A 16,912-nucleotide genomic window follows, 5' to 3' on the forward strand; every position below is an offset into this window, starting at 1 on the left:
TCCAAGCTCACAACGTTCAACACACCATTAAGCGAAAGATTGACGAAAACATATTAAGGCCTCGATGGAGTCGTGGCGATTGTTGATGAAATCCTCATCTATGGTCGAACCAAAGAGGGACACGACAGAAATCTCCACGCAATGCGAGAGGGGAGCATAGCTCAACCCTGTGAAGAGCACAGTCGGCACCACCGAGGTCAGCTACTTCGTACATTGTCTCACAGTGGATGGGATCAAACCAGATCCACAGAAGATCTCAGCCGTGAAGGAGATTGAGCTACCAAAGAACCGTGCCGTGCTGGAAACAGTCGACGTCAATGCACAGCTCCGTCAGCTGCTGAAGGAGTCCAGTGAGTTACTCTAGGACAAGCAACATGACATTGATTTCCAGAAAGTGAAAGACTTGATCACGAGAGAACCAGGACCAATCCTTGCCTACTACAACCCCAACAAAGTGCTCAGACTCTAAGTGGACGCGTCAAAGTATGGACTAAGTGCATTTCTACTGCAAGAAGGAAAGCCCAATGGCTATGCTTCCAAATCTCTCACAGACTGTGAAATCAACTACGCTTGAATGTAAAAGGAGCTGCACTCTATTCTGTTCGGATTTAAGTAGGCTTGGGCGATATTCAGATTGTCATACCTTCATACCGACCTTGTGCCATACCAAGAGATTCGGTAATACCGGCACTGAACACAAGGGGCGCCACTATCTAACCCCACTGAGTCTCCGTAATCCGAAGGTTAGCAATGCTAACAAGTTCATGCAAAATCCCATAGAGAATGCTAACGAGTGCATTGCAAACCTTTTATACAGTTGCTGAACCTTAAGTATTTGCCAGACAGACAACCCAGCTCATAATGTTTTACCAGTAACTAAAGAATGCTACTCACAGTTTGCTGCACGCACAAACAAATATTAGACAGCAAGGCTCTTGGTCTTGGGGCAGCAGGTAGCCTAGTGTTTAGAGCGATGGGCCAGTACTGAAAGGTTGCTAGATCGAATCCCCGAGCTGACAAGGTAGAAATCTGTCATTCTGTCTCTGAACAAGGCAGTTAATCCACTATTCCTTGGCCGTCATTGTAAATAAGAATTTGTTCTTAACTGACTTGCCTAGTTAAATAAATACATCTAGGAGGGGATTCTCTGCTATTACCCAGCAGCTTGATTTTGGAAGAAGCTAACCACTTAGCTAGATAGCTAACTAGCTACTAAATTAGCAAACCAAATGCCCAATTGTAGGGCATTTAGCACATTTAAATCAGTTAACTTAATAGTTATCATTTACCTTGCAAACATTTAGTTGTGAATTCCATACAGTAACTAGATCACCTGGCATGTACTGCACAACAGTGAGTGACTCACAAGGCTCCAGTCGCTCATTTTTGTGTGCTTGTTAACAAACACCACTTGACTGGGGACTGTAGGAAAGCTTCATAATGAAAAATTGTGACAGGTGAAGATATTTTCTTTACCTCCTAACGTATTGCAGAAGTTGACTGCAGATATTTACCTGACAGGTTTAAACGGTATTGACGGTATTGAAAAAAACATCCTGTGTCTATTTCCAAATACCCAGGGAAACGGTATACCACCCAACCCTAGACGTAAGTGTTTCCATTAGTATGTCTATGGATGACAAGCCATTGTGGAATCCGACCACAAACCCCAAACCCTCAATCACGAGGAAACTGCTAGCAGCAGCCCCACCAAGGCTACAGAGAATGATCCTTTAAGTACGACTTCATAATCATTCACAGTCCAAGCAAAGACATGCCTGTAGCATGCTTGTAGAAGTCTCTTACCTACAAGGACAGCAGCCCCAGTGAAGGCTTGGACATGTAGATGCACACTATGTACAGGAACTTACCTGTTAGTGACACAAAACTGAGGGAGATCCGAGCAGAAACAGAAAAGGACTTACAACTCACAAAGCTGAGGAAAGTCATACAGGATGGATGGCCTGAGAGGAAAAAATTCCCTCAGAGCATCTTACAGTTCTGGAACCATTTTGATGAACTGTCAGATCAATGGAATTGTTTTCAAGGGAGAGAAAATCATAATTCCTGCCACTCTCAGAGAAGAGATGTTGGTAAAGATCCATGCTGGACACATGGGCATGGAAAAGTGCAAACAGAGATCACGGGATATTTTGTTTTGGCCTGGAATGTGCAAACAAATAGAGGACATTGTTGGAAAATGCCCAACCTGCCTTCAATGACGTCCCTCAAACACCAAAGAGCCCATGATACCTCACCGTATCCCAGACAGACCCTGGCAGGTCGTGGCAACTGTCCTGTTTACCTGGAACAATGAGGACTTTGAACTCAACAATCTTCACAGCACCACATCCACAGCTGTGATCCACAAGCTGAAAGCAGCCTTTGCCAGGCATGGCATCGTAGAGACTTTAACATTTGACAATGACCCCTGTTACAAATTCACAGGAGTTTGAATCCTTCTCAAAAGCATGGACATTTTATGTACGATGCGTCTCTACGTCTCAAAGCCTTGCTGAGAAATCGGATTAGATTGCTAAGTCACTCATGGATAAAGCAATAGCAGACAAGAGAGACCCCTACCTCAGTCTTCTTGAGTACCACAACACTCCAGTTAACAAATTCAAGTCACCAGCCCAGCGTTGATGAGCAGCAGACTTTGCTTAATCCTTCCCAACACCAACCAGCAGCTACAGCCCGAGGTCGTCAGCACAGGAGGTTGGTAACACCTTAATTGGGGCGGACGGGCTCGTGGTAATGGCTGGAGCAGAACGAGTGGAATGATATCAAATAAATCAAACATATGGTTTCCGTGTGTTTGATGCCGTTTCATTCGTTCCATTCCAGACATTATTATGAGCCGTCCTCCCTTCAGCAGCCTCCACTGGGCGTCAGCTACAGTACAAGGAAGTGCATGCAAAATGTGCACAGAGACTGCAACAGAAAAGGGGTACTATGACAGGTCAGCAAGACCACTGCCACCACTGCACGATGGAGAGTCAATCAGAATCCAGGAGCATGGCTACTGGAAACCAGCAGTCGTCATCCAGCCTGCTGACACTGAACGGTCGGTCGTATCACGTCCGCTCCGCAGAAGGAGATGCGTTTTTTAAAGATCCTGTCATCCTGCATTTATTATTTTTATACAAAGTGTGCAAAACAAGACAGTTAGGGTTAGGTTTAGGGGAATGGTTAGGGGAAGGGTTCACTAACATACTAAGTAGTTGCAAAGTAGCTACTAAGTGGTAAGTAGTTGCAAAGTTGCTAAAATCCAAAAGTTGTTTTTCGGTTGCTACACGTTCATGTTACTCACTCCCTCATTTTTGAGTTAAGTAACCTTCTGTATTATTTAACCATACCAAATGTAACATATCATATTCATTTAAGTGTCCCGGATTTACGTTTACTATGTTACGTCTAGTCTATGAAACCAGGCTGGTGGAGAAGGACAATCTCATTTCAAGCAAGCACATTTCTATCCATGTTTACTCTCCTCAATTGAATTTGACGTTTTTCAAAAGGAGGCAAGAGAGGACTGAGGTGAGCAAATCTAATTGATAAAAGGCCTGTGACTATCGTGTGACAAGGCGTTGAAGTACGTTCAAATTGTCTGCTGTATTTGACAGGAGAGGGCGCTGTTGGCCTAGAAAGACAATAAAATGGAAGACAATACAACTTTTTTATTTTTCTTAGGAATATTAAGGTTTATTAATAATATGATCTCTTAACAACATTATTTATAATGCCACTTGATAACACTTTGCTTTGAAAACTGCATATTGTGAAGCCATATGCACTGAAAACATGCTAATCACAAAGGTATTTGTAAAAATGTCTCTATACATATAAATACTGTGTTATCTGGTCATGTTCTCTCCTTGTCATGTACCATTCTATATGATTATTTATATATGGTTATTTGCTCCAACAGATGTTAAATCTGGTTAATGAAAACTTGTAAACTTGTTTGACAGAGGATTGCTGAGACTCGTTCAATGCAGTTTAGCACACACATTAAATTTCTACTTTCTAACTCACCAAAAAAGAAAAGGAACAATAAACTGTCTCAATGGAGACATTGAGACATTGTTTTGCATTCATTTTGAAATATTTCAATTAAAGAGAGTACATGTTCTGTTTCTTTAAACCATTAACCTTAATATCAGATGATAGTTTCCTATTATTTTATCTTGATTCTCATAGAGAGTGTTGAAATGTATTGCACTGTAGAAGCCTTTAATTTCAATGTATGGTATCATTACAAAAATCTTAAAATATCAGAAAGAAAAAACAAGCTTAAGGAAGTAAATAATTAAACCACAAATCTCACACCATCCTCAAGCCTCAGATACATTAACACAAATCACTAATGTCCTTGTTACTATTCCTATCATCGGTAATATGAAAATAATGATGTTTTTGTATTTACATACAAATTGCCTTTGATAAATTGGTTTGTGTTCTTTGTCAGTCTAATTCTACAATCATGCCCAGGTAAATGTCGGTAAATAAAATGGGAAGGCATTGAAAAAAGACATTTCCTTTTGGAAATTAAAATGTGTGGTATTTTTGCCCCCCCCCAAAAAAATATATGAACAACAATACATAATTAATTGATATTCAGATTTAAACCAGTAAAACCATCAAATATGATAAAGACTAAAATAGAAGGGGAAAAAAACGTGGCGGAACAATCACAAAAACAGTCGTCACAACAGCACAGAGGAAAAATCTATTACTCTCACATCTCTTCAGACTTTAGTCATTACAATGGGATAGCGATGTGTGGGTTTGACCAGTTCTGGACTCTGTTACCGTATGTTTTGTTGTCTTTGTCACCACGGTTACTGTTCCCTTCTTTGTTGTAGTAACATTCTCCTCAGACACCTCGTGGGTGGAGAACCGCATGCTTGGCATCTGGAGCCGGAAGGTACCAGCAGTTTCATCTAAACCCTGGTACTGGAGCGAGGATCTGCTACCCTGGGGAGAACCTTCTGGTGTAATGTGGAGGATTCCTGTCGAATGGGGTTTCAGGTTGAATTTGGGGGCCTTGAACCAGGTTGACTGCTCTCCTTCTTCCATCTCCTTTTTGCTGCTCTCAGCCACTGCCTGCCCCCTAGACTTCCCTGGTACAAAACCAATGGAGACCATGGGCGTTTGGGATTCTGAACTATCCCGATCTAGCATTTCTGTCCTGGCCGATAAGGACACCACATTGTCTTGAGTTTCCTCCTCTCCTTTTGCTGTCTTCTTAAATCCTGGGAAGGACATTTTGCCTAATTTCACTTTCGTCCCCTTGGTTTCTCCGTCAGTTCCTGAGGACTCATTGACAAGCTTAGCACTCATTTCAAGGTCCTCTTCTCCACTGCCTATTATTGAATATGGCGAGGAGAACTCTATCTTTGGAAGCTTGAGCTTCCCTAACTTAACTTTATCCTCCTTGGATCCATTCTGGAATGTTGGATCTTTCTCACCATTGAGGCTGGAACTAGACCCCTCACCTTTTAGGGTTACATCAAATGAACCTGTTTTGCCTGGAGAGAAGGTAACTTTGGGCATTTTTAGCTTTGCTCCCTTTGACTTGTCATCTCCATCCACATCTCCTTCAATGCTCAAAGCAGCACTGTTTTCATTGGATCCTGACTTTCCAAACGATGGCTTCATTTTGATCTTTGGCAATTTGATTTTTGCCTCTCCAGACTCTACACTGGTGGACATAGTGGAGTGGTCTGTTTGGGGATTCACCAAAACAAATACAGCTTTTTTAACTTTGGGCATTTTAGGGCCTTCACACTCAACCTCTGGGTCCTTCAAATGTACTCTAGCTCCAGGTGAAGAAATAGCAGGTAAAGCCACCCCAAACTTGGGTATTTTCATTTTTTGTCTCGTACTTGTATCTGCCCCATGGTCCCCAGTTTGAGATGCTCCAATATCAAAGTCTGTATCTGGTATTTTGGGGGATTTGATTCCAAGATGAGGTAATGTGAATCCATTCTCGGTGCTGGCATCTGTGCCAGTGGACTCGGCAGGGCCTTGTTTACTCTTCAGCCCCACAGGCATTTGAAACTTGATACCACCTTTGTCTTCTTGTTGTCCGCTGTTGATCTGTGCTCCTCCTTGGCCTGCTACTGAAGGACCTGAGATCTCCACATTAGGGAGTTTGGATTTTGGCAATTTGGCACTAATCTCTGGACCATGAGGTTCACCCTCTTGGCTGGCTCCTTTGGATACTGAGAAGCCCACATCTGGGAGGAAGATGTTTGGCAACACAGAACCACCTGCCTCCGCATCTGCCTCCGCATCTGCCTCCGCATCTGCATCCACATCTGCACCTTTGCCAAGCTTTGTCCGATTAATCATAAATCTACCACTGACCCCTTCATTCTCTTTCTCAGTCTTCTTTGTGGCTGCATCTAATGCTTGATCTCCAGTGTTCTTCATTTTTGGCATTCCAATTTTGAATTTGGTGCCTTTGACTTTTGGCCCCTTAACTTTGGTACCAGAAGTTTTAAGGTCTAAGTCAGGCAACTCTATTATTTTTCTGTCTTTCTTTCCCTCAACTTTGTGGAAGCCTATATCCAGCTCCAGATCTCCTTTTGGGCACTCTATGTCTATTGTTGGCATTTTGATTTTCATCTTATGGTCTCCCTTTGAATGGGAACCAGTTTTGTCTGAACTCTTCTCATGAACCTCAGCTCCATGGTTGGGTTTTCCAACATTCATGTCCAAATCAAGGTCGGGAGTTGTAAACTTTGGTAAGCCAATCGAAGGCATTTGAATCTTTGCTGCTGCCTCAGCGTTGGGCTGTTTGACTTCAGCATTAATGTCAGCAGATTTTCCCTTTGGCAATGTAATATCTATCTTTGGCAGTTTGATTTCTGGCATCTTATATCTTCCACCCTCACCTTCAATTTCCAATTCAGGTGCATTAACATCTACACTTCTTCCTTTTGGAAGTGACATGTCTACCTTTGGCATTTTCACATGTGGCATCTCAAATTTTCCGCCTTCGACTTCCATTTCTGGTGCTGTAATTTCTCCAAACTTTCCTTTCGGAAAGGATATATCTACCTTTGGCATTTTGAATTTTCCTCCCTCTGCCTGAATTTCCATCTCTGGTTCTTTAATCTCTCCAGTTTTTCCTTTGGGAAGTGAAATATCAACATTTGGCATTTTCATATATGGTATCTTGAATTTTCCACCTCCTTCCATTTCCATTTCTGGTGCACTGATTTCTCCAGACTTTCCCTTCATAAGTGATAAGTCTACCTTTGGCATTCTCATATGTGGCATCTTGAATTGTCCTTCATTTCCCTCAATTTCCAAATTAGGTTCATTAACAACACCAGTTTTTCCTTTTGGAAGTGATATACCAATATTTGGCATTTTAATATGTGGCATCGTGAATTTTCCTCCCTCTCCATGAATTTCCATTTCTGGTCCTTCAATGTCTCCAGTTTTTCCTTTTGGAAGTGATATACCAATATTTGGTATTTTCATATGTGGCATCTTGAATTTCCCACCCTCTCCTTCAATGTCCATCTCTGGTCCTTCAATTTCTCCACCTTGTCCTTTAGGAAGTGATATATCAATGTTTGGTATTTTCATATGTGGCATCTTGAATTTTCCTCCATCTCCCTCAATTTCCAAATTAGGTTCAGTTTTTCCTTTGGTAAGTGATATATCAACATTTGGCATTTTCATATGTGGCATCTTGAATTTTCGTCTTTCCATTTCCATTTCTGGTGCACTGATGTCTCCAGACTTTCCCTTCAGAAGTGATAAGTCTACCTTTGGCATTTGAATTTGTGGCATCTTGAATTTTCCTCCCCCTCCATGAATTTCCATTTCTGGTCCTTCAATGTCTCCAGTTTTTCCTTTTGGAAGTGATATACCAATATTTGGTGTTGTCGTATGTGGCATCTTGAATTTTCCTCCCTCTCCACGAATTTCCATTTCTGGTCCTTCAAATTCTCCACATTTTCCTTTGGGAAGTGATATATCAATGTTTGGCATTTTCATATGTGGTATCTTGAATTTTCCTCCTCCTTCCATTTCCATTTCTGGTGCTCTAATTTCCCCAGATTTTACTTTTGGAAGTGATATATCAACATTTGGCATTTTCATATGTGGTATCTTGAATTTTCCTCCTCCTTCCATTTCCATTTCTGGTGCTCTAATTTCCCCAGATTTTACTTTTGGAAGTGATATATCAACATTTGGCATTTTCATATGTGGCATCTTAAATCTTCCACCCCCTCCTTCAATTTCCATCTCTGGTCCTTCAATTTCTACACTTTTTCCTTTTGGAAGTGATATATCAACATTTGGCATTTTCATATATGGTATCTTGAATTTTCCACCTCCTTCCATTTCCATTTCTGGTGCACTGATTTCTCCAGACTTTCCCTTCATAAGTGATAAGTCTACCTTTGGCATGTTCATATGTGGCATCTTGAATTTTCCTCCATTTCCCTCAATTTCCAAATTAGGTTCATGAACAACACCAACACCAGTTTTTCCTTTTGGAAGTGATATACCAATATTTGGCATTTTAATATGTGGCATCGTGAATTTTCCTCCCTCTCCATGAATTTCCATTTCTGGTCCTTCAATGTCTCCAGTTTTTCCTTTTGGAAGTGATATACCAATATTTGGTATTTTCATATGTGGCATCTTGAATTTCCCACCCTCTCCTTCAATGTCCATCTCTGGTCCTTCAATTTCTCCACCTTTTCCTTTGGGAAGTGATATATCAATGTTTGGCATTTTCATATGTGGCATCTTGAATTTCCCACCCTCTCCTTCAATGTCCATCTCTGGTCCTTCAATTTCTCCACCTTTTCCTTTGGGAAGTGATATATCAATGTTTGGCATTTTCATATGTGGCATCTTGAATTTTCCTCCTCCTTCCATTTCCATTTCTGGTGCACTAATTTCCCCAGATTTTCCTTTTGGAAGTGATATACCAATATTTGGTGTTGTCATATGTGGCATCTTAAATCTTCCACCCCCTCCTTCAATTTCCATCCCTGGTCCTTCAATTTCTACACTTTTTCCTTTTGGAAGTGATATATCAACATTTGGCATTTTCATATGTGGCATCTTGAATTTTCGTTCTTCCATTTCCATTTCTGGTGCACTGATGTCTCCAGACTTTCCCTTCAGAAGTGATAAGTCTACCTTTGGCATTTGCATTTGTGGCATCTTGAATTTTCTTCCCTCTCCATGAATTTCCATTTCTGGTCCTTCAATGTCTCCAGTTTTTCCTTTTGGAAGTGATATATCAATATTTGGCATTTTCATATGTGGCATCTTGAATTTTCTTCCTTGTCCCTCAATTTCCAAATTAGGTTCATTAATATCACCAGTTTTTCCTTTTGGAAGTGATATATCAACATTTGGCATTTTCATATGTGGCATCTTGAATTTTCCACCCCCTCCTTCAATTTCCATCCCTGGTCCTTCAATTTCTACACTTTTTCCTTTTGGAAGTGATATATCAACATTTGGCATTTTCATATGTGGCATCTTGAATTTTCCACCCCCTCCTTCAATTTCCATCCCTGGTCCTTCAATGTCTCCAGTTTTTCCTTTTGGAAGTGATATATCAATATTTGGCATTTTCATCTTGAATGTTCCTCCTTCTCCTTCCATTTCAATTTCTGGTGCACTGATGTCTCCAGACTTTTCCTTCGGAATTGATAAGTCTACCTTTGGTATTTTCATATGTGGCATCTTCAATTTTCCTCCCCCTCCCGGAATTTCCATGTCTGGTCCTTCAATCCCTCCACTTCTTCCTTTGGGAAGTGATATAGCAATATTTGGCATTTTCATATGTGGCATCTTGAATTTCCCACCTTCTCCTTCCATTTCTGGTGCACTGATGTCTCCATGGTTTCCCTTCGGAAGTGAAAAGTCTACCTTTGGCATTTTCATATGTGGCATTTTGAAATTTCCGCCCCCTCCTTCAATTTCCATCTTTGGCGCTTCAATCCCTCCACTTTTTCCCTTGGAAAGTGATATATCAAAATTTGGCATTTCCATATGTGGCTTCTTGAATTTTCCACATTCTCCTTCAATTTCCACCGTGGATACATCAATTTCTCCATGTTTTACTTTTGGAAGTGATATGTCTACCTTTGGCATTTTAATGCCAGGCATCTTGAATTTTCCACCCCCTCCCTCAAGTTTCACTTTGGATGCATCAATGTCACCAGTTTTTCCTATAGGACGTGATAAATCTATATCAGGCATTTTGATGTTTGCCATTTTAAATTTGCCTCCCTCCCCGTCAATGTTTGTTTCATGCTTGACTTTAGGCAGAGTTACATCAAGATCAATATGGGGGGCTGATACATCAATAGTTGGCATTTTAGGGATTTTCAGGTTTCCTTCATAACCACTGATGTCAGCCTCAGATACATCTGGGATTAACATTTCTTGCTCAGATGTCTTGGCAGCTGGCAAGGATATCTCCACTGATGGCATTTTAACCTTTCCTTTAGCTTCTAGTTCAGCACTTTGCCCACTCCTGTCAAAGTCTGTCTCCTTTGAGCCAAACCCTGGCATGGAGAACTTGGGCATTTTGATTGTAACATCAGGTGCATGAAAGCCAGCTTTCCCTTCCATTCCACTATCCAATGAGGCATCTATCTCTCCCTCTGGTAGTTTACCTTTAGGGGATGACTTCTTAAACTTTGGGAATTTTAGTCTATATTTTCTATTTGTTTTGTCTGCTGGATTTTCTACACTGATCCCTGGCGTTGGAATGTCAACTTTCCCCTTTTCTGTCTTGATTTCCACATCAGGGCTGGCTATTGACACATCTTTCTTAGATATTCCAAAAGTTGGCATTTTCATTTTGGGCTTCCTTAGTTTACCTTTTATTTTTCCATCTCCGCCTATTTCCACTGATGCTGGTCTGCCCTCACCATCCACTCGTGGGGGGCTAACATCAACATTGTCCTCTGTGCCATATCCTTCTAGGTTTACATTTCCACTAGACTTTCTACCAAATTTAGGGAGAGAAAATCTTGGCATTTTGAGAGAGACATCTGGCATGTCAAAACTTGACCCAGAGGATGGCCTACCACCCTCTGCTTTTAGTAGCTCCATCTCTTCCCTATCATCTCCTTTAGCTTTTGACAACCCAAAGTCTAAGTCAACCTTCGGTGCAGATATGTCTACCGTTGGCAGTTTAACAGTTGGTAACTTGACTCCACTCCTACCCTCTGCTTCAATTTTGGGCATTTCAAACTTCCCACCTTTGACTTCAAGGCCTTCTTTGACATCACCCTCTGGGTGCTTCATCTTTGGTAGTGATACATCAAACTTGGGCATTTGAAACTTTCCTCCTTTACCAGAATGTCCTTCTATGTCAGTTTCTCCCTCTGCTTTTCCTTTTGGGAGTGGAATATCAATCTTTGGCATTTCAAACTTTCCACCTTTGGCTTCAAGGCCTTCTAACTTAACTTCACCCTCAGGCAACTTCATTTTTGGAAGAGAAATGTCAAGTGAGGGCATGTGAAACTTTCTCCCTTTACCACCATGCCCCTCAACCTCAATATCACTTTCTGCCTTCACCTCTGGAAGAGAAATGTCAATATTAGGCATATGTACTTTACTGCCTTTCACTTCTGGACCCTCTAATTTAATGTCACCATCTTTTGACTTCATGTTTGGTAAGGACATGTCGAATGAGGGCATGTGAAACTTTCCTTTTTTCTCAGAATGTCCTTCAATGTCTATTTCCCCTTCTGTTTTTCCTTTTGGAAGTGAAATATCAATCTTTGGCATTTCAATCTTTCCCCCTTTGGCTTTTGGACCTTCTACTTTGACTTCACCTTCAGGCAACTTCATTTTTGGAAGGGAAATGTCAATTGAGGGCATGTGAAACTTCCCCCTTTTGCCACCATGCCCCTCAACCTCAATATCTCTTTCAGTTTTCCCTTTGGGAGGAGATATATCAATGTTAGGCATATGTATTTTACTGCCTTTGCCTTCCAGTCCCTCTAGTTTGATGCCACCCTCTGGGAGCTTCATTTTTGGTAGCGATACATCAAACTTGGGCGTATGAAACTTTCCTCCTTTTCCAGAATGTCCTTCTATGTCAGTTTCTCCCTCTGCTTTTCCTTTTGGAAGTGAAATATCAATTGTTGGAATTTCAAACTTTCCACCTTTGGCTTTGGGACCTTCTACTTTGACTTCACCCTCAGGTAACTTCATTTTTGGAAGAGAAATGTCAAGTGAGGGCATGTGAAACTTTCTCCCTTTACCACCATGCCCCTCAACCTCAATATCACTTTCTGCCTTCACCTCTGGAAGAGAAATGTCAATATTAGTCATATGTATTTTACTGCCTTTCACTTCTGGACCCTCTAATTTAATGTCACCATCTTTTGACTTCATTTTTGGTAAGGACATGTCGAATGAGGGCATGTGAAACTTTCCTTTTTTCTCAGAATGTCCTTCAATGTCTATTTCCCTTTCTGTTTTTCCTTTTGGAAGTGAAATATCAATCTTTGGCATTTCAAACTTTCCACCTTTCACCTCAGGGCCTTCTAGGCTGACTTCCGCTTCTGGTGTCTTCATTTTTGGAAGTGATATATCCAATGCTGGCATTTGGAACTTGCCTCCTATTCCAGAATGTCCTTCAGTGTCAATCTCACCCTTTCTCTTGGGAAGGGAAGAGTCCATTTTTGGCATATGAAACTTTTCTCCTTTGAGGTCTGGTCTTTCGAAACTGACATCTGGTTCTGGTGACTTTATTTTTGGAAGGGAAACGTTGAATGTTGGCATATGAAATCGTCCTCCTTTACCAGAATGTTCTTCAATGTCAATTTCCCCCTCCATTTTTCCTTTGGGTGGTAAAATATCAGTCGATGGCATTTCAATCTTTCCCCCTTTGGCTTTAGGGCCTTCTACTTTGACTTCACCTTCAGGCAATTTCATTTTTGGAAGGGAAATGTCAATTGAGGGCATGTGAAACTTCCCCCCTTTGCCACCATGCCCCTCAACCTCAATATCTCTTTCAGTTTTCCCTTCAGGAAGAGAAATATCAATGTTAGGCATATGTATTTTACTGCCTTTGCCTTCCAGTCCCTCTAGTTTGATGCCACCCTCTGGGAGCTTCATTTTTGGTAGCGATACATCAAACTTGGGCGTATGAAACTTTCCTCCTTTACCAGAATGTCCTTCTATGTCAGTTTCTCCCTCTGCTTTTCCTTTTGGAAGTGAAATATCAATTGTTGGAATTTCAAACTTTCCACCTTTGGCTTCGGGACCTTCTACTTTGACTTCACCCTCAGGTAACTTCATTTTTGGAAGAGAAATGTCAAGTGAGGGCATGTGAAACTTTCTCCCTTTACCACCATGCCCCTCAACCTCAATATCACTTTCTGCCTTCACCTCTGGAAGAGAAATGTCAATATTAGGCATATGTATTTTACTGCCTATCACTTCTGGACCCTCTAATTTAATGTCACCATCTTTTGACTTCATTTTTGGTAAGGACATGTCGAATGAGGGCATGTGAAACTTTCCTTTTTTCTCAGAATGTCCTTCAATGTCTATTTCCCTATCTGTTTTTCCTTTTGGAAGTGAAATATCAATCTTTGGCATTTCAATCTTTCCCCCTTTGGCTTTTAGACCTTCTACTTTGACTTCACCTTCAGGCAACTTCATTTTTGGAAGAGAAATGTCAATTGAGGGCATGTGAAACTTCCCACCTTTGCCACCATGCCCCTCAACCTCAATATCTCTTTCAGTTTTCCCTTCAGGAAGAGAAATATCAATGTTAGGCATACGTATTTTACTGCCTTTGCCTTCCGGTCCCTCTAGTTTGATGTCCCCCTCTGGAAGCTTCATTTTTGGTAGCGATACATCAAACTTGGTCATTTGGAACTTGCCTCCTTTTCCAGAATGTCCTTCAGTTTCAATCTCACCCTTTCCCTTGGGAAGGGAATAGTCCATTGTGGGCATATGAAGTTTCCCTCCTTTGACACTCGGTCCTTCTAAACTGACATATTCTTCTAGTGACTTCCTTTTTGGAAGGGAAACGTTAAATGTAGGCATATGAAATCGTCCTCCTTTTCCAGAATGTTCTTCAATGTCAATTTCTCCCTCCATGTTTCCTTTGGGAAGTGAAATATCAGTCGATGGCATTTCAATCTTTCCCCCTTTGGCTTCGGGGCCTTCTACTTTGACTTCACCTTCAGGCAACTTCATTTTTGGAAGGGAAATGTCAACCGAGGGCATGTGAAACTTGTCCCCTTTGATTGCATGTTCCTTAGCTTCTCCTTCCATTTTTCCTTTTGGAAGAGAAATGTTCATCGTTGGCATATTAATGATCCCCCCTTTGACTTCAGGGCCTTCTAGGCTGACTTCACCATCTGGTGTCTTCATTTTTGGAAGTGATATATCAAATGCTGGCATTTGGAACTTGCCTCCTTTTCCAGAATGTTCTTCTGTGTCAATTTCTCCCTTTCCTTTTGGAAGGGAAAGGTCAATTGTTGGCACATGAAACTTTCCTCCTTTGAGGTCTGGTCCTTCTAAAAGGATATCTGCTTCTGGTGACTTCATTTTTGGAAGGGAAATGTCAGAATCTCCTTCAACTTTGATGTCACCTTCCGCTTTTACTTTTGGTAGTGAAATGTCAATTTTAGGCATATGAAACTTCCCTCCTTTGACTTCAGGTCCCTCTGTGTTGACCTTACCCTCTGGTGACTTAAATTTTGGGAAAGAAATGCCAAATTTGGGCATCTTAAACTTTCCCCCTTTACTGACATGGCCTTCAACGTTAACTTCTCCCGCTGTTTTGCCTTTTGGAAGGGACATATCGATATTTGTTATCTCAACCTTTCCCCCTTTGATTTCAGGGCCTTTTACTTTCGCTTTACCCTCTGGGAACTTCACTGTCGGAGGAGAAATATCAAGCGAAGGCATGTGAAACTTTCTGCCTTTAGATGCTTCTCCTTCTACACTGATGTCAACTTCTGTTTTTCCTGTTGGAAGTGAACAATCTATAGTGGGCATATGAAATGTGATGCCTTTCACATCAGATCCTTCTATTTTCATGTCACCCTCTGCTGACTTTATTTTTGGAAGTGAGACATCAAATGATGACATTTCAATCTTCCCTCTTTTTTCTGACTTTCCCTCAATGTCAAATTTGCTTTTTCCTTTGGGAAGTGAAATGTCTACTTGTGGCATGTGGAACTTTCCTCCTTTTACATCAGGCCCTTCTACATCGACTTCTGTTCCTGACGACCTCATTCTTGGAGGAGGAATGCCAATTGTGGGCGTTTTGAGCATTCCTTTTTTTCCTACATTTGAATCAATATTGACTTCACCCTCTGCTTTTCCTCTGGCAAGGGAAATATCAAGTGTGGGCATTTCTAACTTTCCCCCTTTCAATTCAGGCCCCTCGAAACTAGCATTGCCCAACATTTTAGAAAGAGAAACGTCACACGAGGGCATTTTGAACTTGCCTCCTTTTCCAGAATGTCCCTCAATGTTCATTTCCCCCTCTGTTTTTCCTTCAGGGAGAGATATGTCAGCATAGGGCATTTGAATTTTGCCACCCTTCACTTCAGGTCCTTCTACATTCATTTCTCTGTCTGATGACTTCATTTTTGGTAGAGAATTGTCAAATGTGGGCATCTGAAATGTACCTCCTTTTCCTAAATATCCTTCAATGTCCACCTCACCTCCCGCTTTACCTTTCGGGCGTAAAAGGTCAACTTTTGGCATGTTGAACTCTCCTTTGACTTCAGGCCCCTCTATATTCATGTCCTCCTCTGAAGACTTGAATTTTGGAAGAGAAACATCGAAAGTTGGCGTTTTGAACTTGCCTCCCTTTCCAATGTGTCCTTCCACATCAACATTTGCTTCTCCTGATGTCATCTTTGGCAGTGAAATGTCAACAGCTGGTAGGCTTATTTTTCCACCCTTTTCTGGACCTTCAATATCCATATCAGATGATCCAATCTTTGGTAGTGAGATGTCAGTTTTTGGCATGGATATATTTGGCCCTTTAAAAAAGGGTCCCTCTATCTCGTCTGGCACTCTACTCCGGGTGTCCAGCTGCAGATCGATGTTGGGTGCAGAGATGTCAATAGCTGCCATTTTAATGCCAGACAGGCCTGTTGACCCTTCAACTCCTTCAGCTAAACCTTTTGCTTTTATCTCACCGTCAATTTCATCAGAGGGTCGGGCTGAGGGGAGTCCTAGTGAAAGCTCTACCTCTCGGTGCATAAACTTTGACCCCTCCTTGACTTTCACTTCTGGTTTCTGTAGGTTGACTTCCTTGTTTCCAGATGGCGAACTGAATTCCACTGAGGGTGGTGCGAATTTTACATCTGGAGGTTTCAGCTCCAGAGACCCTTCAGACAAGGCAGTGTCCGATGTTGTCTTTTTTGTTTTAGGGAAATGAATTCCGAACCTGTGGCCCTTTCCTTTGACTTTGACCTTAGCTCCAGGCACGTCTGGCAGGGAGACGTCAGCCTGTCCCTCTGGTTGCGTCATGTCAACTTCCCCTGTAGCCACCTCAGCACCCTTTGCGTTCATCCTGGGACACCTTATCATCCTCTTCTTCCTGCCAGTGGCGACCACTCCTCCATGCTGCTCAGTTCCCTCTGCCTTCCCATCCTTCCTCAGCTTGAACTTGGGGAAGGCAAACTCCACGTCGACAGGGTTGAGCTCCACTTTGGAAGGCAATCCCTCCATCTCCAACTCTGCTCCAGTGCTCCCTTTCTTGTTTTCCTTCAGCCTTTTCAATCCAAAACGTCCTCCCCTCTTTTTCTTCGCTTTGAAAGGTTTGATGCTCTTGACACTCTGCAACAGACATGCAAGTATGAGTTAGGTGGACATGAACCTGATGAATCTGGAATGACCAGTTCTATATCTCAAT

At 41.8% G+C, this 16,912-nt stretch overlaps 1 protein-coding gene across 1 annotated transcript in view; it reads right to left on the reverse strand.

The window, feature by feature from the left end:
- Positions 1-3,676: 3,676 nt before the first annotated feature.
- LOC110507473 (uncharacterized) overlaps positions 3,677-16,912 on the reverse strand; it is a 29,692-nt gene continuing 16,456 nt past the window's right edge. Inside the window, exon 7 of the mRNA XM_021587479.3 lies at positions 3,677-16,836. Coding sequence (XP_021443154.3) covers positions 4,759-16,836 — 12,078 coding nt within the window. The 3' untranslated portion in view covers positions 3,677-4,758. The remainder of the gene's footprint in view (positions 16,837-16,912) is intronic.

The sequence above is a fragment of the Oncorhynchus mykiss genome, chromosome 27 (assembly GCF_057628025.1).
Source record: "Oncorhynchus mykiss isolate SJ-2025 chromosome 27, ASM5762802v1, whole genome shotgun sequence".
Classification (NCBI taxonomy): Eukaryota; Metazoa; Chordata; class Actinopteri; order Salmoniformes; family Salmonidae; genus Oncorhynchus; species Oncorhynchus mykiss.